We start from the raw sequence: 25,719 nt of genomic DNA, 5'->3' as shown, positions 1-25,719 counted from the left end.
TGAGAATTACTGTATTTAAAAAAATTTTTTTTAATAAGTTGTCTCTTTAAAGAGCTGATCAACAATACAAAATGGCTGTCCTGTTTGTGCTGTGAAACGTGCTGCAAGTCAAATGTCTTTGTGGTTGGTGTAGAACCTGAAGAATCGGAAGGTGTTTATTTCGATCACACCTTTAACCAACCAAGCATCCACAGAGACTTGTGCTAACCCAGATTAGACGCAGCAGATGGCAACTCCAACTCTGATAAAGGAAGAGGAACCCGCACTCACGAAACCAGAGAACAACGTTTAGTTGCAATTCCAGCTGTTTGAATTTCTTGTATTCATTTATTTCTTTTTGTCATTTCTTTAGAAATTTGGTTGCTACAAGTTGTATTTTAAAAAAAAAAAAATTATGTTTCATAAAGGCATTTTTATTGCAGTCCTGAATATGGCCACTAGATGGTGATGGAGTGCAGTGTAAAATTAAGTCAAATTAGGTAGCGGAGTCAACGACACCTTCACTATTCTAGTCATAGATTGAATTGATTTACATTTTGCTCTTCATAAATCTCTTAATCTTACAGGAATATTCTGCAGACCCTGCAGTATAGATGAAGAACAGATTTTCCTAATACCAGCTGTGACACCTGAGAATATTGAAGTTAAAGGTGTCAGTGTGAGGTGAATAAGAAGTGTTTTATTAAGAGTTCATGTTGACAACTATACGCCCATATCCAAAGGATGTGAGTGTGCGTAGAATGTATCAGTAACTGCTGGGCGAGATTTCCACCCACAAAGAGAACGTTGCCCTTCAGGACTGGACGTCTAAAGTCTGGTAGTTTATGTTCTTGTTCAGTAAGACTACTACCCAATGGTAAACCTTCCACATGTGAACACATGAGGGTAAATGTACCACATATGACATATTTTCCCACAGACGACTCACTAATTGAACTTTTTCTGTCATTTTGTGAAACATTAATAGATAATATGCCTTAGGATAAAGTTCCCCAATTTCCCAACGTTTGTTGTTAATACAGACTACAGCCTGCGCACGTGGAACACGACAGAAAGTCAAACCTCAGATGTGGAGCATCTTTCCGTATTTGTGTTATGTGGTTTTAAACATAATAGCACAAATAGTTATGTTTTCCAAGAACTGTTGAAATACCGTAAACAGGTTAACTCAGCTCAGTGAAATATCAGTACAACAAAATGGTTACTGTTTGAAGAGTCAATTTTCCTATGAATGTTTATGTATACTAAAAAATAACAAGTATTGACATCACACTTAAAGTTTGTTAAAGGCTTATCCTAATTTCTTTTCATAATTTGTTTTTTGGTTGAGGCGTTCCATGTTCCTATTCCCTCTGGTTTTTAATGCTGTGCAGGTGAAAGGATTTTTTTATTTTTTTGTAAACTTTTGGAGAGTTACTATGATGCTTAACTTTGGCAACAACATTATTTTTGCAACCGGGAAACTGCTGTTTGCACACGGTGGCATTTAGGACGAGGTTACCAACATATTAGCATATTACACATAACCAGAAAGTGAGATGACACTTACCAGTTATAGCAGTATTCATTATGAGTGTACAAACTTAAACAGCAGAGTGGCCCACTTATTAAAGTAATCCAAATACCTCTTGGACTAATGCTAACGTTGTCCTTGCTAATTCAGGTGTTATATCTGACTAAAACTGACTCTGAAAAATGTCCTCTGAGAGTCTAATGAATAAATACAGTATGTGTATGAATCTTTTAAAACACCTTACTAAGATTGAATATGAAACTTTTTCTACATGGTTAGCTGTTTGGTGAAGCAGTTGGGAAAAAAAAGTAATCTGTTAACCTATGACCCCTCAAAAATGACTCAAACTTAGTTTGAGGAACGTTTAAATTAAGGAATGTGCCTTGGTGCGAATGTATTTATTTTTGAATTAATTTCAACACCTTCAGGTTTCAAATATATTTTCATATTTTTTTTTCATATTTTTCGCATTACGTTGAGTAGCTGTCTGCACAGACGGGCACATTATACATCACAAGCCCATCTCAAAAGATTTTTTTTCGACGAGCTTTGATTGGTCATTTTTCCATTTGCTTTTTGGAAAGGTCACACTCGGAGGCTTAACCATATCTCTCTGAAGCTTCGGAACTGGCTCTCACCCGAAATAACGAAACTGTTGGACCATGGGCGGAGTCAGCTGACATTTTTACATTGACATTCAAAAAGAAGAGAACCGCATAAAAACTCCTATGTAGCTGGCTGGTGTCGGGGGGTCTTTTCTTTTCCTTTGTGCATTTTCATCCCGGTATCTGTCCTCTCCCCTGCCAACACGACAATAAAACTCTCCCCAGCACGACGTTCATTACAGAATACAATGTTTTCACAGTGGAAGTGAATCCTCCGATTGGCACGGCACTTAGAGTCGTGAGTCATACGGAGGCGACTGGGGCGGGAGAGCAAATGAGAAGTGATATGAGCGAATGCTGTCGCAAGTAGGCTCTCTCAAGTGTGGAAGGTTTTAAACGGAGCGTACGGAGTCACATTAACCTTAAAAAAGAAATTCACAATGAACAAAGCGGAAACATGCTTTGGATTTTTGTGGAGAGGGAAAATGTAATTACAGATGGGGAAATATTATTCATTTAAATGTAAAACTTTGTACTTATCTGGTAAGGCACCTGTAACAAAGGAATCGGTGACTATGAATCTTTACAATTAAATAGCGCATCAGAACTAGGTTCTACTCAGGAGGAGCGAGGGAAACAATGTGTTGAACAAAACACATTTATTACACAATTTGACAATAATGAAACAGAACAAAATAGTCAATGTTTCCTTTTGGTAGTCCTAAGTCAAGTCAGTCGAGTTCAAAAGTTTTTCCTTTCTTTTTTTTTCAGTTCAATTCAGTTTTCAGATCTGAATGTTATATGGTAGCTACCCGGGTAGTGTTAATATGTGCAATCCCACCGATCAAGTGGAACAGAAGAAGGTTCTTCTTTGACGTCGTAGTGGACACAATCTCAATCTGCTCTTTTGGATCCTGGCTCGCCGTTCTTCACACGATGTCTCTCAACACAAAAAAAACAACCTGCATATAGCAGAAATGTATTTTACTATTTTGTGATACACCATTCTAAGTCTTTTCAGTGAAAGTTTATCTTTCACTCCATGTAAATAAAATAATTTACAGCTGCGACAACCAATTTTGTCTTTTAGCTCAACAAAACATCACAACATAATATTCACTGAATTGACATATCTTTTTCTAGCATTCTTCAATTCCGTACAGTGGAATAAATAACTCACTGTCACTAGATACCTCATCAGTATCAGTATTCCAAGAAGAAAAAAAAGGCGCAATATTAGCAGAATGGCCTTTCAGAGTTAGCCATAAGCATTGCTAATTTTCATACAAAACATACATTCTTAATCATAAACAAGTATCTCCGATTGTTTTTTTTCCTTTCAACATTGAACTGTAAAATGAAATCACAATATAACTTTTAATACATAACTGCCTGCGACAGACTGGCGACCTGTCCAGGGTGAACCCCGCCTCTCGCCCGGAACGTAGCTGGAGATGGGCACCAGCAACCCTCCCGACCCCATTAGGGACAAGGGTGAACAGAAAATGGATGGATGGATACATAACTGCAAAATATTAGCTTGTGGCTAATCGATAGCTAACGAAGAAAATTATAGCACAGAACTCACCGGAGATTCGCATCAAAAAAACAAATAAATGTAATATCAAAAACAAAGTTCTCCCGGGTCCGGTTACACTAGAATCGAAAAATCAACCATAGATGAAAACTAGCTCTTGAAAAATATTGAAAATAACACAGAACTTTGTCAAGTTCTTCCAGCTTCTTCTTCTGGTTATTCTAGTCCATATTCTGCGGCACATCAATGTAGTTTTAGACTACTTGAAACCATTTACTGCCACCTATCGACAATGTAGTGTACTACAGGCTATAATTCATATTTGTTAAATTAACCTGGGTTACATAAAGTACAGTCAGGACAAAACATATTCGCAGCCGAGGCAGATTTACATTTAGAAATTTCATTTAAACAAGAAATGCATCTTTCTCAAAAAAAAGAAAAACAATCCAAAAATACAATGCATCAAATTTAAGCATCTGCCATTTGTCGTCACCCCAGTCTGACTTGCTGTCTAAGTCAACTAGTGGGATGAATAATTTTAGACTTAACTGTAATGAGAGGTCATAAAATATCACAGACATGTGAGACAAAAGAATTGATGCATTTGTTTTTACTTGTTTACTAAAATAAGGCCATTTCTGTTGTGTACTTGAAAGAATCCACAGCGAAATCCAAACATTAAATAAAATCCATTACGTATGTATGTATGTATGTATGTATGTATGTATGTATGTATGTATGTATGTTGGATGTCATTTTTGAGATGCACAATATTCTCTTAGTCACTCTAAAGATAAGACATTTAAAGAGACTTTTGACATAATTAAGAAAAAAAAATTAATATTGAGCATTTTTAAGTAGTTATGTTTCTTTGCTGTATAAATTTGTTTAAGTTATCTTGACTGAAGTGAACTGAAAACGTGCTAAACAGTGACTTTTAAAACCTGGATATTCATACATACTGAACCTTGAAGCTAACAACATACACCGAATATTTTTCAAGAGTACATTTTTGTCAAATTCACACTTAAAAATATTTCACAACCTTTCAAAAATAATGGCATGCTTTATTACAAAACATCGTTTGCAGGTAAGCTATTTAGCGCCGCTTTTGAAAAGAAACAAAGCTATTCCTTTACCATGCCAACCAACTATTTTAGGCATTTTAAGATACTAAAATAAAAAAACAAAAGCTTAGCTAAGACTGATTCATTTTTGTCTCTCTTTAAAAAAAAAGATCTCCCTTCCTGTTCTCATTATAACAGGGATATTCAAGGGAGCTAGAGAACATCGAGTCCTCAGAGTTAGCAACAGGGTGTTAGCGGCAGAATATTAGGGGGAAAAAAACACCTGAGTGAAAGGATGTAAATGAGTTTGAAGTGAACTGTGATGACTAGAGGATTGGGTCAGAGGATGACCATAACTGCTGCTGCTGGGTGCAGGAGTGGTAAGTGGCCATAAAAAAAAAGGTTCCTGGAATAGGCAATAGTGAGAGGAAACCGCATTGTGTGGTCCAGGTTAACAGAGGACCTACTGCAGCTGAAGTTGTGGAATTAATTACTTGGGTAACTTTGCACTTTTTTGTAGTTACTATCTGTAATATTACCCAGAACTCTAGCAGAAATATCCTATATCACCATTAGCTTGCTAAAAAGCTAGCGGCTCCTTTGTGTTAACCTGAAACTAAATCTGCTGCAGCATTTTGAATATGTGACGAGCCTCTGTGTACACAGTTCACTGACCTCTCTGCTGAAAGAACCCAGCTCTGTCCAGCTCTGAGTTTTTCCCCCTTTCAGTGTTTTCCCTCCATTCCATTTGTAGATTTTCTTTAGATCATGTCAATCTTTGGAGCCCCTTGAGGAATTCCCGGCCCTCACCCGGTCCCACATCGGGTGGGGGAGGTTATCTGCTTAATGTTTTTATTTGTTCAAGAGGAAACTTAAAATTCCACCAGGGACTTTATTCCCAGAGGGCCCCTCAAGCCACTGTTACTGAAACATTCTAAGAAAAGCCAAATTAATCACAAAAAACAACATTTATCCACACAGATGCACAAACACGCTAGCTAGACCATGGGCTGCGTTTTAATTGCAGAGACAAGAACATTGACCCGTCCGTTACAATCATTGATCACATTATAATATACCATATGGGACAATAAAGAGTCACAAATAAACATTGGCTCTTTGACAAACATAAGCAATGTAAGCTGGGTATATAATATTAACAAAAGGAGATATCCAACAGTTCTCTGTTACGGTTACATTGCCAACCTGTCTGTAGAGTACAAAGACCTTTGGTCGGTTAGATTTTTTTGAGGAAAAACCGCTCTGCAATGCCGTCATCACATGAGTTTTAGACAGTATGAAGTGTCAAGGCACATAGAAAAAAAAGTAACAGCACGATTAAAAAAGTACATATCCACAGCTGTACACCACTGGAAACAGACACTCTGGAGCCACTCGCCTGATGCTGAAGGTTGTACCAGTTCTAAAATGCGAGGCAATGGCTCAAGTGACAGGTCAGGACGTTTGAGGTGGAGTTGTGTTTAAAAGGTAAAATCCATTAACATCTTTCCTGCAGTTTAAAAAACAAACAAACAAAAAAAAAACTTGAGTCTTCATTTAGTACAAATCCAAATTCTGTGGTACCAGAGACTGAAGCTAAAAGAATATAATTCTACCTTCTCCGATCTCAAAAACAACAACAAATATCGTTCCTGTGAACACTATTTTTTGTGAATTGTGATGTTTGCGATGGAAAGTTGTTGGGTTTCCCTTCCATTCCAACTTTGTCAGCAGCAACTGACAAAGTTTATTTTCTTGGGAAATGGTGCTTGGAGGATGTCCACCTCCGAAGACCTTCCAGTGCGAAACACTTAAAAACATGTAAATCATTCAGTCCAGTCTGATACAAAAATAAAGCCAAAAAAAAAAAAAGTATTACTGTTAATATAATAATGTAATTAAATTCTGTTTGTTTTGACCTGAAACACTTGGAATGGTCCACTCACACTTTCAGTACTTGTTTCAGACAGGCGGATTATCATCCAACCTCCATTTCCTGTGGTAAAAATCAGCTACTATGTAAATAGAATATGCCCCTACCGCTACGGCCTTGTTTTACACTGGACTAGCCGTTAGCTTTAGCTTCTGCAATCAACTAATCTGGGCTTACATGAAGGAGCCAAGAAATTCTGTTCTATTACAGGAAAGATTTTAAGAGTTCAAATGTCCTGAACTTTTACAGAACTCCACACTTGGAGAGAGAATCCCTGTTGAAAGGTAATGTGTGTAACTCCATTCTCAATTGGAGAGTTGAAACGGACGGTAGCGGTAACCAGCCTTCCTCCATGCAAGGTCAAGCAGATGATAGGACAAATACACAGTTTATACTGAACGATGCATCCTCTGGAGTGCATGGAATAGCCCTTCACAAATTAACTTATGTTCACCTGGGAAAAACCTCCGCTCATCTGTACAATATACATTTGCAGGACATAAACCTGGACAAATCCTTTTTTTTCCTTTTTTTTTTTTTTACATTTGGTGATTGTGTATCCATCTCACTCAAAACGTTTGGTGAATCCTAACCTACCTGATCCTAATAGTGTTTCTACAGAACATAATGTTGAGGGTGGAAAACAAAAGTTTTGGTTTCACAACATGATAAAGAAAGCAGCTAGTAAAGACTTCCCCATTGCAGCCATTGGTGCTTTTAGCGCTACATTTGCGCTGGCTTTGGCACAAACTCTCTTTTATCAACATCTGTTAAACAGCTAAAGGCTCCATTTTTATACATCATCTACATGGCGGGTGGAGATGTATGAATCGCATCCTTTGTTTTCTCACCTGTATGATTAATATTTCACACAGTGAATAGTGTACAAGGTCACCTTATCAGTTGTACTTACAAATGAAAGAAGAAGCCAAGTACATGATGGAGAACTCTGCACTGTAACACTGAGGAAGCTAAAATACTGACTGTAAGAGAAACTGAAAGAAACCCAAAGTTTATCAGTGCAGAAAAAAAAAAAAAAAAGAAAAACCTTAATAAAAAAGATATGTTTAATTACTGATTGTGGTTTTTTATAAACTTTCTATCACATTCACTGGGATACACAGAAAAACACAAAACCCTCACACGAAAAAATGTTATGACTTAAAACCTGAATTGTGATTTCTATTCAGCCCCCTTCACTCTGTTACCGCCGAAGAAAAGCCAGGGTAAATTTATAAACTGTGGGATGTTCAAACATCCCACGTCCCACTCTTTGAACCCTACAGTTCAAAGAGTCGGATGTACAAAACTGAACATCCCACAGATTAATGTTCAAAAATGGAAAGAGCCAACCTTCAACAATGTGGCTTTTTTCCACATGGAGTGGAAGAAAAGCCACGAATTCATTCAGGAATTCTTTCAGGAATTCTTTCAGGAATTAATTCATTAAGGAATTTCCATTCCTCCATAAATGCCATGCTTGCCTGAATTTACTTACAGTTATATAAAAAATACATTACCACTGTTTTTGCTGCCAACCAGATGCTGCATTTAGCGGAAATTGTTTGAATATACCATGTATAACTGAAAGAAATATAGGTATTTGGTATGTAATTTAGGGAAATTAGGCATAATTAGATGGCAGGAGAGGAATATTATTGTTTGTGTAAAATTTGCGTCATTAGGCACTAGTGCACCATACTAGACAAAAGAAAACCTGAAGCTGTTTGAAACAAATTTGGGGTTACAGTTTGCCCCAAGCCTCGTATGGAACATTACAAAAATGTGTATTCTGGTCAGATGAGGTCAAAATGTAACTTCCTGAGTGACATGCCAGCATCATGATGTGGTGAGATTCTTTTTAGTTGATAGAAAGATTGATGGTAAAAGACTTGAGACAGGTACAAAGGTACAAACCAACATTCAGAGATACCTTGGACTGGTTTAGGTCATTCATATTAATGTATTAGAATAGTCAAGTCAAAGTCCATAGCTGAATTTAAGTCAAAATCCTAAATTTTGACTTAAAATGTAAGATTTTAAGTCTTAAATTTTAAGCAAATGTTCAGCCTTTGCAAAGGCTGAACAATTGCTTTACATTTGATTTGACTGAGCTAGAGCTGTTCCTCAAATAATGGTTGGGAAACTTTGAGATTGGAGCTGCAAATCCAGAAAAGGTGGTTCTGCTCAGTACCTCTACAAAGGAGGGTTGAATAAAAATGCACACCACACTTTTCAGATGTTTATTTGTGAAGAAAAAAAAAGAAGAAAATCAACATTTTCCTTCCATTTTACATCTATGTGCTATTTCTGTTGGCTTATCACAGAAATCCCCATTCATCTTATTAGGTTTGTTGGTGTAATGTAAAAGAAATAGAGAGAATTAATGAATATAAATGCAGAAAGAAACGTATCTGTGCTTCTTATCTGTTCTGATCACGCAGGTCGATGGTTTCTGAGAGGATTTATTTGCGTAGCATATGGTTAACGACTTTGTTGCTGCTGGCGTCTGAGATATCTGACAAATCTCTCAGCCACCCAGCTGTGACACCATCATTGAGGTGCTTTTGGGAAGCGTCTCCACCCCAACGATTGGAAAAAGAAAGAAAAAAAAAATCACCCTGTATGTGTATGCTTGGTTCGTGGACTCATTCTGTCAACATGAATGAAGCGTTAAACAACAAAGAATTTCAATTATTTTTTTAATCTTTTGATGAATCTTCCCCTGCTGAGCAGATATAATTTTCCAGCTACGATTGTGGCTCAATTAAAACTTGATTATTTTAGGGAAAGGTCTAACAACTGCTACGGATGTAGACCAAATTAACTATTAAGAGGATTGCTCGCAGTAAAAAGCAACTAAAAAAAAATCCGGAAAAAGGTTCCGCTCCCTGTTATGTAATCTCAGCCCAGTTCTGTATAATGTATGCTGTGCACAGAATACCAAAAGAAACCTGTGTACTATTATACACATCTTTTTCTGTAAAGTTGTAATCACGTAGTAATCCAGAGTTATTTTTAACTCAAATTAAAAATGTGTCAAATTTAAGCAGCCGTGAGTCAAGATTTATGGATGAAACATCTCGACTTCAAAATGAAAATGGGAATAAATATGAGGCGTAGGAGATACTGGTATAGTGTAAAATTTTTGCTTAGCTGTAAACCTAACCAGGCTAAGAAGTTGTCTAATTTTTGTTCTGAGCTCACTGCTAACACTCATAAATGCACTAGCATTCTTTAGCATATATGTTAAGTCTAATACATAAACCCTAGGATGTCTCAAACATTCTAATAATTGCCTCTAACTTATTATACTCTGCAGAATGAGATGCATAGGAAATAAAACTAAGGCAAATGTCAAAAGGCCAAACTGAATTTTGTTTTCTCGGCTTACATGTAGGCCAGCTGGTATGTCATAGGACTCCTTCAGCCTTTTTAATCAAAAGTCAATTTAAATTAAACTATCAGTAGGGGTTCAACTATATGGACCACATAGGACTCATATAGCAGTGAGTTTGTAAAAATGCTGATAAATCCCCAGAGAGAAGGAAGGCTAATGGTTAGTCAAATGGGTTTCCCATTTTAAAAACAAGTCTAGACACTGAAAATGTCTACATTTATGGAATACAAATCTGTAGAGCAGATTAATAATCTAGACTTTCACAATTATGCAGTTAAGTTTGTCGCTGTTTTGTCAGCTAAGTGAGTTTTGTGGAACTATAGTTAGCGTAGTAGCACAAACGTTTCATAACTCTGCCTCATTAGCTGCGATTCGTCAGTCCTCCAAGAGTAAAGTGACTTTTATTCCAGATTTTGTAGCAGGCTTATATCTTCAATTCCAGTTGTTTGAAGTAGCTACAATCTGCTAAGACAGGTGGTCCGTTTGGCTAGCTGTTAACATTATTAGCTGGTGGTCTGACGATTTTTATAGAACCGTAATTTTTTGTGTTGCTCAAGTAGCATTTTTGTCAAGTCAACCTGACACATGACCTCAGGTGTTCTTTGTTTCTTTTCTCTCTTTTTTTTTTAAGGGAGATTATCGCCCAACCCCAGATAGACAAATAGAGCAAATGGATCAAGTTCACTGCTGAATTTAGTGTGTAAAAGTGAAGAAATAATTGATATGCCAACAATAAACTAGTTGTAATTATACAACAAAATATTAGCTTTTTAAACTGTTTGGCAGTGGCAGCAGATGTGGGTGTGGATTAGGCCATGTTAGCTTTTTGTAGTGGCCAAAGTACCAACATCTGACTGACAGAATCTGTGGACAGAGCTAAAGATCAGGGTGATTTCAAGGAGGCCTTCCAGCCTCAAGGACTTGGTGCTCAACACTAAACAAATATACCAGGAAAAAAAATACCACTGAGGACATAAAAAGAAAAACAGTTACAAGAAGGGTTTGACTGCACTAATACAATTAAAATGTTTTATATTTGTTCAGAAGTAATAATTATTTTATCGTTTGAGAAAGGCCTGTGTCATTTCTTGTCAAACAAACTTGGTTGAATTAATAAATAAAAAGCAGTATAAACAATTTTGGAATAAACTGTAACTCTACACAACCATTGGTTCCCTCTGGAACCAATGACCCAATTCCAGCCAAGACTGGCGGATTATTCAATCCTAACAACAAGTATGTACAAAACAAACCTTGGCTTGGGGGCACTTGTGTAATGATAGCTAATCTCATGTTCTAATGAGAATGCATACTGTAGAATCAACCGGAACCACCATGACTAAAATCAGCTGATGTAAAGAGAACTACCTTCTGTTTTAAAGGCGTCTTTGATAGTTGATACCGTGACAAACTTCTACAATGGAAACCATTTATGCCTTGATTTTTAGTACAAGACACTGATATTGAATTTGTTGGCGAAGAGTGAAGATATAACTGACATCCTATGGAAACAGCTGAAACTTTTGCATCTGCTTTTCTTGCTTCGGATCAAGTGGCATATCATTTTTATGTGTACATATTGTTTTCAATTTTATTAACTCTATTCACATTTCTTTCTGCTCATTTCCAGTTAGGCATCCAACCACGCTCAGGATTGCATACTCATGTTTGAGTGCGACACGGATTTTGTAGGATCAATCCTTCTCATCGTCACCTTGAACCTTCCAGGATTACAGTTCGGTTCTGCTCACCTCCGGCCGTCTTGGATGGCTCATTCCAATTGTGTAGAAATTCTCTCATTCGCACTCTTTCTTTTGTTGAGGGTCACGTTTACCCCAAGGGTAATGTATGCAAATATTTTCTGGGTTTTGTGACAAATGAAAAACAGAATACCGAGACTAATGAGGTGCAATAGAGGAAACGGCGTATGGAGGCAATGCTAATCACCAGACAGGCAGCACCCAGAATGTACAGGGGCAATTGAATGATTCCGAATACTAAAATGTTAATGCCAATTTAAGAAAGTCAAATACATTACATTAAACTCAAAGTGCTAAAAAAAACCTCAAGTCAAGTTTGATTCTGTTAATTTTGTTGATTATGGCTTACACCTGATGAAAACTCGATATGAAAATATCAAGTTATGAAAGCAAGAAAATAATCTTTAGCAAAATAATGTGGCGCAAACGCCTTCACTATCGTGCGAGAGACTGCTGACTTGACTGACGTGAAGCTGAAAGTCATCGATGCCCTTTACAGGGAGCCTCAAAAGGTAAACAACCTGGCAGAGTATTCTAAACAAGCATGTCAACGGCGTTTTGAGTGGAGAGGAAATCTGTGAAAGACAGATGTACACGCTGCCTTTAGGGGACTGTAAAGCAAAGCTTAAAGACATTTGTGGATGGATTCAGAGCTTCAGGAGCCGACACATAAGGATGTACGTACCTAGGATATGGAGTACAAGTCATATCTCTCATGTCAAATCATTCCTGAACCACACAAATCAGATGGCTCTAGGAGAACTACTGCAAATAGAGCCTTCCTTCCATCAGGTGTGAAAACACCCGTAAGGCGGCCTTGCCTTTCTTAAGCTCGAAAAGGAGCCATTACTTCCATACCATGCCATACTGATAGATTCATTCATTCAGGGGAGCCCCTTTCCCTAAAGTACTTATGGTTTTATATAATATGTCTCATATTTATTTTTTGAACAACAAAATCTGGGGTTTTCTTTAACTGTAAGCCATAAATTATCAAAATTGATCAATTTATATATGGATTTGTCTTTTGATTTTGGAATAAATTAACTTTCCAATAATATTCTAACGTACTGAAATGTATGTATGTATGTATGTATGTATGTATGTATGTGTTACATAATGCTTGTTCTTCACACTTATTCAAGAGCTAGCAGCTCTGTTTTTTATCCAGCCTTACTCACTCACCCACATATTCAAGGACCTTACTTTCTGCTATTCTCTTTGATTCATACATCCCACCACAGCCTTTTTAAACTATATCTTCATCACGCACGTATTTCTCCCTTTGTCCTACTCTGCGTGTGTTTCATTGTTTCTCTCCCCCTTGTTCAAACGCGTGACGCATTTTTCAGCCTTCTGGGATATTTGGCCACCCTCTCTCATACATAGGCTGACCAAACCAAACGGGAATCAGAGGGTCACGTTTTACCACAAAGCAGTGAGCTTGTCAAAACACAACACTGTACAAATAGATGTAGGACCCTTCGCAGCGGTGCAAGTGATGACTCCGGTAAAAGTCAGGATCAAGTAGACCTGTACTGTACATATTACCGACTTCTGTTGGCAAGAATATGTAGAAGTTTGCCTTGCCATCAAAATCCATTTAATTCTTGACACACATGAAGCAATAGTTTCCCTTTGTTGCAACGTTTCCTCGACATCTGTTTGCTATGTACAAAGTCAAGTTGTTTTGGAGAAGCAAGGTTAGACTGTGATTTCCCATCCTTGATCATTAATCCGAGATGTTGAATTGGTGCTTACGGGTCGCCGCTACTCCTTCCGTGAAGATAAAAGCCAGACAAACGAGAACAGAATCCATCAGTAGATAAAAGGATACCTCTCTGTTCCCCCTTTCAGTTCTAAGCAACCAAACTAATAAGCTGACGTGAATAAAATATACAGTTACACTTGTTGTCTGTGGCGGCGGTTTCAGTCTCTTGCAACTGAAAGGCTACAGAAAATATGAGTATTCCTTTGTTGTTTCTGTCTTTGCGAAGGTGATTCAATAGAGGTTGTCGATCTAATTCGGACTACTCTCCAGCCGATACAGGGCAATGTTGCTCTTGTATTTCTTCACTCCATGTCCGCAGCGGTCTATCTCATCTTACCGCTTGCTTGGATCTTTGAAGAGTGAAACTGACAGGCACCACAAGCACTCATTTCAACCAAAATAAATCTCTCATACTCTCGGTCGATTTGAAGGTAAACAGGTTCCCTCATTTACCCCATCGTCAGGAGTCTATAAATGGAGCCAGTGCACTTTCTGTGAACTCTACGAACCCCTCAAGAAACTGTTTATTTTTCTCTCAGACTTTGCTCATGGGTCCATGAGCTGCCGTTACATCATTGTCATGGCCTTGCGATCTGAACGGGCAGCAGCCCCATTGCTTTCTTCGCCTCCTTGGACGTCGTCACCGCTCCCTCGCCAATCAGATGCTCGTCTGCAGCTCGCCGTTGAGCAGGGCGGAGTTATGGGTCTCCAGGTTGGCGTTGATGAGCATGGCTTCGTTAACCATCCGGCTCCGGTCCGCCCGGCTGTCGCTGCGCTCTATCTCGTCCAGGCCCGCCACCTTCTTCAGGCACAGAACATTCTGAAAGCTCTTCTTGAAGTTGTCGGACAGGAAGGCGTACAGGATGGGGTTGGCGCAGCTGTTGGCGTAGCCCAGCGCCACCACGAAGTCGAACGAAGTCTTCACTGCTGAGGTGGGCGTTATGGAGCTGGTGACGGAGGTGACGTTGAAAATGTAGAAAGGCAGCCAGCAGAGGACGAACACCACCACCACAATGGACACCATCCGCGTCACCTTGCGCTCGGAACGCTTCCGCTTGGAGGAACACACTCGTATTCCGGACGATTTCACCTGGTGAAGAGACCGGAAAGTGGTTTAAGGCATCCAAAATACAAAGCGAATCCACCGACGGAAACGTTAATTCAATTCAAAAATACTTAATCGATCCCAAAGAGAAATTAAGTGTTGCTGTTGCTCATATTAATTCCACATTCTTCTTTAAAGAGTTATTGTAGCTGGTAAAGTTAGGATATTGTGTAAAATGGCAACAAATACGGTGTCTTACACAAAAAAGTTCTATGTATTTTTGTGGGATGGTAATGTTTATTTGGGTTTTTATAAAACATATTTCTCCTACTTTGCAATTATCAGCTGCATTTGCATTGGTCTAAATCCCTCTAAAAAACTTTATGGTCAGGTGTGTGACAATATCAAACAATTATTCAATGGGTTTGAATACTTTGAGAAACTTCTGTATAAAAAGGAATTAAATTATTCATTTAAGACCTAAAGCAAATTAAAACTGCTACAAAGACAGCACATTAATGCACTTTCTAATACAGCGCCTAATTCTGAAATACAAAGGTTAGGATTTCTAGTCATTCATTCATCAGAATTAGATTTACTTTTATGGCACCAATTTATGAATAAAGTTATCTTAGGGGCACTCACAATCCAAAAAAACGCAAACACTGCCAGTTTAAATCCTCCTCAAACATCCAGTCCAATACAGTCCCTCTGAGTTCTACTCAATCAGTCCTATTGTCTGGCTCAACTAAAGTAGTCCGAAAAAAACATTTTGTGGGAATATAATTTTAAAATGCTGAAAAGAAAACTCCACTAGTAAAGATAGTTTTTTTTCTCTTTTTCTAAAGCACTGGACACAGCTTTTTCACAATCTCAATCTTCGTTCAAGGATATGTTCTACAATTACAAAATGTACTGAAAGAACAAATGAGCAATATGAAAACAAAGATTTCCCTTCTTAAATTGTTTCCTATCCTGCTTGATCAGAAAGGAACTGCAAACATCTAATATGTTAGCTAGCTAATATCCAATGAAGTTGTGAAATTGATTGGTTTTGAGTAAACCAATCAAGCACAAGTAAACATTTACTGTTCAGACAAATAAGATCTGATTCCCAATCATATAGGGCTCTGGACTATTTCCAGTTGATTGATTCTCAGAAAACCACTGATAACAGCTAGTTGTTTAATAACCAGTGGTCATGATCATTTGGATTTCACTCCCTTTATGTTATGTCATTTTCATTATTGAAATATTTTTGCACAGTTACCTGTCCTGAAAAGAAATTAAGACAACTGAAAATTGAGTTAGCAGCTAAATATAGTCTTAAAAAACTACATGAACTGGATGGTTGAAACATCACAATGTTCTAGTTCGAAGTTTTCCATTGTAGAAAACTTTTGGTATAGTTCTTTGTCCAGTTTGAGTAGAACTTCGCTAATTTACCAAGCTAATTCCATATGAACTGGTTTCAAAAAGAAATGTTGATAAAAACATTTTTGCGCCGTTTTTGTCCAGCTTGTTTCGTCCAGAACAAAAACAAATTAAGTCTTGCACTTGCACTGTCAGTGCCTCACCTTGATTATTATGAGCAGGTAGCACAGACATATCACTGCTAGTGGCATGAAAAATCCAATGGAGAAGGTGTAGAAAATGAAGATCTTGTAGTAGAGGTCCTGGGGCTCGGGCCACACTATCCCGCACACCGGCAATTGGTTCAGGCCGCTGAAGATCATAGTTGGTAGGTTGACTATCAGTGAGATGCCCCACACTGTGACGTTGATTAGTTTGGCAATACGGGGCTTCCGCCATTTGGTGGACCGAATGGGGTGAACCACAGCCAGGTAGCGATCAATGCTCATCACCATGAGACAGAAGATGCTGGTGAACTGATTGAGAGAATCTGGTGGAGGAATGAGAAGAGGCTCATCAGAGGAAAGTTAGATGTCCCAAAGAAGGTAATTAAAAAGATCTGTAAAATTAAAATTGATATCTATCTCAACCATAGGACTATCCTATATTATGAATTTAGGATAGTTATTATCATATAAAACCATTTTATAGCTCATTTTTAGATCTATTATCTCTTATCTTAGCTATTTATCCTCTAGTTTTCCATTGTCCTAGTTATGAAATAGTTTTTCCTTGACCTTGAAAAATGAGGTATTTGATAGTAAACTGAACTTGTAAAGACAAGATACTAATGCCTTGAAAAGACTAAGAATAGAGCGATTAGCTAATTCTTAGTAGGTAATGACGCTAAAGTTAGCATCTGCTTGGTAGATTCTGGTTGGTGGTAAATTAGGGTTCACTTTTAAAGTCTTTTTTTTTTTTTTACCCTCCAGGGGGTCTTTTTGTGGGCTCTAGTGTCCCTTTTACAAAAGTAGGCTGAAAGGAATGGGGAAGGAGAGGAGAGAAGACATGCAGCAAATATCGCCGGGTCCGGGAGTCGAAACCACGACGGCCACGTCGAGGACTCAAGGCCTCCAAATACGGGTCGCGCTAACCGCTACGCCATCACGGCACACCCTAAAGTCCTTTTTCAAAGTTTTGTAAGAGTCTGGACAGCGTTTAATCCTGTCCTAAAAATGTGACGGTCTAATTCTTTTTATTTATTTATTTTTTATTTTATTTTTTTTAATTTTAACTTTATTGATTCTCAAGAAAGTATCACTTACAGAAACTTAGGTCTCTACATCACAGGATTACCATTAACATTTGTAATAAGGTAGACATGTAGACCATTGCATAATAACAGACAAAACATAAATGCAACCTCACTTCCTTGAGAAAGATTATAAAGCAAGAAATAAAGAGTGTGGAAGAAGAAACCAAAAAGAGAGAAAAGAAGTGACGGTCTAATTCTACATTAAACAGGAGAAATGAAAGGATTTCTCAAATATGCATGAAAGAATCAAGGTAACACTGAGGCTATATTTTTGATGAGGGAATAACATAACATAATGAAAAGCTCAAAAAAATGCATTTTAAATAATACTGCCCCTTTTAATAATTCATTCAAGATATGGGAAACTTGTGTTTAACCTTTTCTACAAGAGTCTATGAAAAGCTGCTATAGACAAGGGCCTATGATTAAAATGTCAACACCTGCGTTGCTAAAACAATAGAACTTTTTCATAACTCGTAGAACAACACTCTCCAACAGATTCTGCAATACAGAGACATAATTGTTAGCTCTGGCTAAATGGATTGACACTTAGTTTGTTTTATAGCGACTATGCCAGATAACGACTCGGGGATAATTTCTCAGTTGGAAAACCTAAAAGTCCTCCTTCATCTATTAAAAGCTGCTGCCGCTGTCCACAATGACTCATCAGCCTTCTGCTTTCCACCCACCTACGGTCATGATCACCCGGCACAGAGCCTCTCCAAAGGGCCAGCGGACCAGCGCCAGCTGCAGGGCGATGAACGGCAGGCTCATCATGCACAGGACGTCTGCCACCGCCAGGTTCAGGATGTAGATGTTGGTCACCGTCTTCATCTTGGCGTAGCGCAGGATCACGTAGATCACCAAGGTGTTGCCGCATAACCCCACGGCGCACACCATAAAGTGGATGAAGGTGAGGACGACCGAGCTGGTCTTGTCCTGATGGAGCACTCTGGTGTCCGAGAAGTTGCCGCTCGGGTCCGAGTCATTCTCTTGGTTGTAGGCGTCGTACAGGAGGGGCTCGGGAATGGTGATGTTGGGGGACGGTGGGATGTAGGGCCACACATCCAAAGCCATGACTCAAAGACTTGAATCAGAAGGGTCTTATGGGTTTAAGATGAAGTTGGTATGAAAGACGGGAGTCATAAAAGGAGAATGGTAATGGGTTTTACTTCACTGCCTCAAAGCACTGATTTCACTGAATAATAATAAGGTTAAAAGGATTCATTAAGGTTTTAAACTGGGGGAAAGAAACAGCAGCCAAGGCCAGAGGCAAGTGGAAACTTTGTAATCTAAGAGTTTGGGGATCTGGGGACTGGGATGACCAGGGTCTTTTATGTTCAAGGAGCCACAATGATCACATTCCAGCGGTACAGAGGAAGTAAAGCAGATCAAAGTCAATCTATGGAGAGAGAAAAGCAATAAAAAAACATTAAGAGTATACATCCTTTGACCAGTAATAATGACACTTCAGCAATAACCTGGCAACAGTTACAGCATGACTTTACAAAACCGGCTGTACATGTTCACCCTCAGTAACGTTTAATATGTCTTTTCTCGATATTGTGCCTCTATACGTTCAGTTTGTTTTCTTCCATCATCTGTAATCGCAGCGTTGTTGCGACTCCCAGCAAGCTTTTGGCAGACAGTCGCATCAACAAGGCGACGGACCATTCCGGTTTTCATAAGACATGCAGTAAAAATAACTTTTGGCCATTTTCTTCTGCATTTGTGAGAGAGTGGGGGAGTGAAAACATGAGGGGTGGTGGTAAGCACTTCGGGGTTTGTAACCGAACAGCCACAAGGACACAGACTGAACAACATCCTGAATAAGCACACAGGATTGTTTTGTTTTTTTTCTTTTAGTGGCACGTACACATTTTTTGCTCAGTCCCAATGGGCTTTCTATTTTCCTCTCACTTTCTAGCACAGAACTCATATCGAGTATTCCGTCAAGTTTGTGTGTATATGTTTTCGATCGTGTGGGGTGTGTGTGTGTTCTGCCTCCTACACGGATGCATACATTCATACATTCGCCTGAGCAAAAGAGAACGATGAGGGCACCGCGCTGCCAGAGTCGAATGTTTATTCAATTGATCTCTGGGACAAACAGCTCTGACACTGTGGCAGGATCACTGACTACCCGCCCCCCCTGCGGTGACTGCGACTGTCTCGACGGGGACAGACTCCATGAGCTCAGCTCTCAGAGTTGATTTTTGGAGTAATGGTTTTTGTGTTTGAAACGATCCGAGTGAAGATTAAAAACAAACTGAGGATTTAACCAAAAAAAAACCCCAAACTTTTTCTTTAAAGGCTCTTATTCATCCGTTAAAAGTCTGAAAACTGCCAGAAAACTGCCCCTTCTTTTTCCATTTTGGACATATTACCGTAAGACAGATAAATGTAGTCATGAAGCGAGAAATTCAGTCGTTTTTATTCCAATTCCCACTTTGCAAAACCCGTATGGTTGTCAGATGGCAACGTGACGTCATTGCTTTGATTTTAAACAGAAACACGACAATTGATCCTGCTGCTACTGAAATAATCAAATTATTATAATGTAAGAATTGTCATATTACAATTATGATAATCCTAACACTATTAAGAATAACAGTAAACATCATAAATGTGGCAGTTTTTTCATACTTATTGCGAAAAATTTGATTCCTTTTTGCCATTTTGCTTTTACAGTGTAACGCTGTGAATGTAACAAGCTAATATTGGCTTAGCAACTAGCCTGCAGTCAACTGCGTTACAGAGAAACCACCGATAGGTAGACCAGAATAATTTTAAAATAGCATTTTAATAAGAGTTAGGGGTGCACTGATGAATCGGCCCCGATTTCCTTAATTTTGGAGGCTCTGTGATTGGCCCATACTTTCATGTGAAGCTGATCTTATCTACCTTGTCAATGCTCTAAAAATCAAACACTGTCCTCTTTTGCTCTGCGGTGACAGAGGTTTGACCACGTCTGCACGTTCACGGTTAACAATAGTCACCCCGCTGTTACCGGGTCAGCAACTTTCTTGCGACATTTCAGGCAAAAACATCAGTATCGGACAAAAGTGTCGTCTCATTCAAAGGATTTTGAGCAGCTTTAAAAACACGCTTACTGAAACCTCGCCGGGCCGCAACCAAACCGCTGCTTCACAACCAAGTTTAATAACATCAGCTGTAGATTTAACTGCTCAAAGCAAAGATTCAGAGCAGAATTTAAACGGCACCAGCAGCATTAGAATGCAAAGGTCCACGCTATTTTCTCAATTAAAAACTGAAAAGAAGGGTGAAGCTAAGATGAATTTTTTTTCTTCCTCTGAAAATCTCCCTGCCAATTGACTGTGACATCTGTGAATGCTGCAGGGGGGAAAAAGCAGCGGGGGGCCAGAAATGATTCAGTCAGTGAGAACACCAAGAAAAGAAGTTGGGAGGGGGGAATAGTTTCTGAATTCAAATGTAATATTTTACTATTATATCTTACTCTTTTTGAAAGCCGCTGTGGTTAAGTTTCATGTAAGGAATTGCATTCGTTTCCCTACAGATACCGGAGAGCTCGGCATGACGGATGTCTGGGAGGATGAAGGAGTGAGTCAGAGGCAGGACAGGTTTAGGATTTCTGGAAAGGTGTGATGATTACTTTCCTAGGGGTTAAAGTCAATTTGGCGTAATCTGTTTCCTGTCATTACAAAGGACAAGTTATTATTTTGTTCTGGCTGCAAATAGAAGGTCTAATAATGAGCTTGCTCTGCACTCTGTGCATGAAACGATGAGGATGAGGAGGAAGCAGCAGCATTCACAGCTCGGCTTGTTACAGCCTCACAGTTAACCTGCAGGCTGCAGGAAGCAAAAAAAACGTCCAGCTCAACGGGACATTTGGTCATCCTTCACTTTCAGCTGTCAAGATAGTAGCAATACAATCTTTAATTTCAAAGTAGTCCCTTAAATAGCATGAAACTTGTATTTGGAGTAAACAAAAAAATCCTGCATCTGTTAGTTTTTCTTCATTTTTTTTGAAGGTTACACTTGTTGCCATTGTTTTCTTACCAAAAAAAAGAAGAAGCAAGACTTCACATGTAAATCTTTAACATTGAAATTCCAGTATTCACGTGAGTTCAAAAAAACTGAATGAGTGATCACGATTGTCGTTTAATGAGTTGACTAGAGCCTAAATGGATCAAGAGCGCAGCGTCCAAAATATCAGTCCCCCCCCCCCCCCCCCCCCCCCCCCCCTTTTTTTTTTTTTAACTTACGTTTAAACCAGAAAGCTTCATCGTCACTGTATCGCGTCCGGGTTGTCCCGCGGTAGAGCTCGCCGAGTCCCGCCGCTCCCAAACGGGGCTCCGACCCGCCGGAAAGCCGCATCCCGCCAGCCTCTCCATCCACCTGCTTCCCCGCACTGTTACGCACGGCGCGTTCAGCAGCTTCTCCCAGAGCCGCCGTTCACGTTACATCTCTCAAGTCATTTTTGTTTTATTTATTTGCTTTTGTTTTATTTATACATTGATCTCCCCCCCCCCCACTCCCCCTCCCAATAACAACAACTAAAAAAAAAGTCCCAATCTTGGAGATTGAAATTGTGAAGCAACGCCGGTTGTGTGGTGAGGGGAAAAAAAAAGAAGGGAACCGTGCGCTCGGTGTCCTGGCACCGGAACCTCCGCGAAGAGTGAGGAGTAGCGGCGGGACGCAGAGAGATAGGAGGAGAGGAGAGGAGGGCGGTTGATGATGGTCGGAGACAGATTACTAGGAACACCGAACGCGTCACCGTTTTTGCGTTGGTGTGTGCGTGTTTTGCTGATTTGAGTCATGAATTGCCCCCCTCCACCCCCCAGCCGCCTATGGCTTCTTTGAAGCTACTGGCTCTGCACGTTTAAAGTGGTTCCCTGCACCAATATCCTAAACACAGATTTTTTAAAATTATTATTATTGTTATTTTTAAAAAAAAGAAAAAAAGACAGAGATAGCAGAATTTCAATGAATCAAAAGATGTTGTTTTTTTTTACCCCAAAATTTTTTTCAATTACAAAAAAAGTTCTTCCCAGTAGGTGAAACATTTTTGATTATGGTTACTTAGAGCTGATGAAAATGTACAAATAAGCCACACACACACACACACACACACACACGATCAACTGGAATTTATATGGACCAATAGAAATACTTTTTTTTTTTGCCACAGAAATGTTATTCTATGACATTTCATACTTTCATGGTGAAGACTGCTGCAGAGTGCATATTATTATAAATTGGAAAGTTAAGTGGAGGGAGAAACTTTACTGCAATATAAATCACAATACGCACACCTATTCTTATATGTATTGTTCAATATTTTGATTAGTAGATGGTGTCAGTGAGTTATTTTACTATAAATGTATCATATTAGGAAAACTTAACATGACCACAAAGTTGTGGAGTAATGCGGTAACATTGATTAAACCATAACTCCGCAATCACTGTTCTAATCTTCATTTCGGTCACTAAGATGCAGATACGTTATTGGCAATTAATTTATAAACTGGTCAAATATTGAATCCAAGCAAAATTGCGATATGACATATTGACATATTGTGCAGATATGTTGTATACCTGTTTAAGCTGCAGTTTGGAGCCCCACTGTGCATCTTGTCAATCAACAAATGATGTCTTTAACACACATTGAATGTGTCTAAAAGGTACAAAGACAATAAAGATAAAGTTCAGAAAGGACTGATTGTTGAATAAAAATAGTAGAGTTTTTAACATTTTCTGGCAGAAGGTAAGGTCATTTTATTTATATAGTGCGTTTTCAGCAATAAGGCAATTCAAAGTGCTTACAGAACTGGATCCTGGACGGCTCTGCCAAAGGTACCAATACCTGCTGACTGACTGAGCAGCGAGAGCTAAACTTTACAGAGAACATACATTTTAACGTCAAGCTACAGATCTGAGACGTTCAAACCAACAATGCAGGTGAAATGTTATTAAAGCCAACATGGCTTCTGGAACTGCTCACCCCCAAACCGGCTGATCACCTCTGTGCCACACCGCATCTGTGAATTAATTCTTTCTAAAGGAATTCTGACGAAATATTGAGAATACATACTGCATAATACATTGACATACTTTACAATAGGCCTGGATTTCTATCGTAAAACCCCCTTTTTTAATCTTCTGTACTATTTTCATTTTCTGAGCAAATACATTTTGGGTTTTCATTAGCTGTGAGCCGTAATGGTCAAATTGAACAGAAACAAACCCTTGGAATATACATAAAAACATCATTTCTTGTCTTGAATTATTGGAACGTTTTAGCAATGTTCTAATTTGTTGAGATATACCTGAAAAAGTCAATTTAGTGCATACTGTACCTGGACTCTAGGGGCCCAAATGCTTCTCTTTTAGATTCTTGAGATATTTCCGTTAGCTGATTCTTGCCGAGTCGACCGCAAGATGCAGCATCGAACCGATGCAAACAGAGCGTATCTTCACATTCATCCTGCTTCCCCTGAAATTATCCTAAAGTGCCATTCAGGCCTTGCACGTGCTGAACACGACGGCGCGGACCGCTGTTGGCCAACAGCACTGGCGCTCGGATGGAGGGCTTTAGAAAAAAGCCTCTTCTCCCCTGTCTTTATACGAAGGAGGCCTTTTCGAGCGGAGAGCGGTTGACGGGTATATCTCACCGTGACCTCTCTCAGAGGAGAACTTCATGGGAAAATGTCCTGCACTCATCTCAACTTAGCAACACAAAAGTGCAGCTATTATTACCAGCAGCTGTTGTCTTATCAAAGATTTATAGCCCTATTTGTGCCCAAAATGATAGGGAGTATCGGCGATACTCAGAGAGGGGAAAAGGGACGCGAGAAGTTAATAGAACGGGATACTGAAGGTCTTCTGTCTTCCGTCAGGGCGAGGATCGCCGTCATGAACGAGCAGAGGTCTCAAGCGCCGGATGGTTCAGAAAATTCTCATTGACACCTTAGTCAGGGATCTGTTATAATTGGCATATCATTACTTTGAAAAAGATTAGTAGTACAGGTCTCTTTCTTCTTTATTTCACCCCTTTCTCTACGGTGTTCATTGACTAAAGAATGGTGTGTAAAAATACAAGTGTCACTCACTCTCTTTGGCCATCGTCGGTCACCTGAATTAGGTCAAGGTTTCCTCATGTTAAGATTGTCTTCCCCTCATGTCCTTGTGCTACAGAATATCTACAGTACCCAGAGCAACTCAGGTCACCCTCCACTAGCTTCCCATAGTAATACCCTTGAAGTGATTCATTTGGAGGAACCTTTGACAAGGCTTCAGCCTTACCCCACTGTTCAAGATTCACCTTATCTAGTGCCTCAGTGTGTTTCTAGAGTATCCATACTCATTGTGCTCTTTGACATGGTCTTTCTAAAATGAGTAATATTTTTGTTTTCTTCCCCCTTCACTCTCCTCACCTAGCAACCACAGCAAAGTCCAGCCCGTCACCTAGCAACCCAGCATGTTTGGTCATCTGGTTTTACCGCGTTTGCGTTGTACAATGGCTGCTGGAAAAAGACAAGGGTTTCGTTGTTGACTTGCCATCCAGAAACCGTTGGCTGCATTCTTGTTGGTTGTGCAGCGGGTTCGACTTCTGCTTTTCAAATTTGTGCAGTTGTATAATTGTGCTTTTGTTTTGCAGCCATTTTCATGAGCGAGTGTAAACGTTGAGATGGGGGGGGGGGCGTGGCCAGTAGCAGCTTATTTGGATTTAAAGTGACAAGAGGCCCTAGAAGAGCCCATTCTGAAAGGAGCTCAAAATAGGCAGAACTGAGACTATAATCTCTGTTTTTATCTATGTATTTGCAAAAAATGCAATGAACATGTTTTGTATACCCCATAGACTATCATAACCTGATCAAGGAAGCAAAATGGCTCACCTTTAAATATACAGTCAGACTTAGAATGGCATTGACCTTGCATCAAAAGTTTCAATCTCTGGAAGTCCAAAGCTGAAGAGACGTGCAGCTTTACTTCCAGAAACATGAAAGCCACACGTTTCAGGATTTTCATTTGTAAACAGTTTTGAAAACCAAGCATCATTTTTCTTACATTTCACAATCATGCAGTACTTTATAGTCAGTGGCAGTGTGTGGTTATAATGACACAAGGGTTCTAAATATCATACTAATGTAAATAACAGTCATTAGGTAATTTGTATTTCAATTCAGAAGTTTATCTCCACTTTCCGAGCCTCTTCCTCCCGAGTCAATTCATTTCCCCATTCGTATGAACTTTTCTAATATGCAGCATTGTTTGCAGACATTACAGGGGGAAGTCCGCTCCGACGTGTCCGACGAGTTTATATTAAATTGGGAGAGGAAATGAGACGTGGCCTCAGGGTTTGTGGTCTCAGGGACAGGCCGTGTCAGGCTTGCTCAGGATGCAGCAGCGCATCGCTCCAGCAGACCGAGTAT

The 25,719-nt window shown here is 39.2% G+C and overlaps 1 protein-coding gene and 2 long non-coding RNA genes across 3 annotated transcripts; 1 reads left to right on the top strand and 2 right to left on the bottom strand.

The window, feature by feature from the left end:
- The first annotated feature begins 1,954 nt into the window (after positions 1–1,954).
- Positions 1,955–6,243, top strand: LOC114152094 (uncharacterized). Its single transcript, XR_003597066.1, has 2 exons — positions 1,955–2,640; positions 4,006–6,243. It is a non-coding gene; the product is annotated as an uncharacterized LOC114152094 (long non-coding RNA).
- On the bottom strand, positions 2,761–3,999 carry LOC114152096 (uncharacterized). The gene is made up of 2 exons (XR_003597067.1): positions 3,707–3,999; positions 2,761–3,080 (listed from the first exon to the last, which is right to left on the bottom strand). It is a non-coding gene; the product is annotated as an uncharacterized LOC114152096 (long non-coding RNA).
- On the bottom strand, positions 5,725–21,809 carry LOC114152093 (somatostatin receptor type 2-like). Its single transcript, XM_028029808.1, has 4 exons — positions 21,550–21,809; positions 17,992–18,704; positions 16,212–16,537; positions 5,725–14,679 (listed from the first exon to the last, which is right to left on the bottom strand). The coding sequence occupies exons 2-4, from the start codon at positions 18,377–18,379 to the stop codon at positions 14,248–14,250; spliced, it is 1,146 nt and encodes a 381-aa protein (XP_027885609.1). The 5' UTR covers positions 18,380–18,704; positions 21,550–21,809; the 3' UTR covers positions 5,725–14,247.
- Positions 21,810–25,719: the final 3,910 nt, after the last annotated feature.

This window comes from Xiphophorus couchianus, chromosome 10, assembly GCF_001444195.1.
Source record: "Xiphophorus couchianus chromosome 10, X_couchianus-1.0, whole genome shotgun sequence".
NCBI lineage: Eukaryota > Metazoa > Chordata > Actinopteri > Cyprinodontiformes > Poeciliidae > Xiphophorus > Xiphophorus couchianus.
This window is presented reverse-complemented; position numbering and strand designations above follow the sequence as displayed.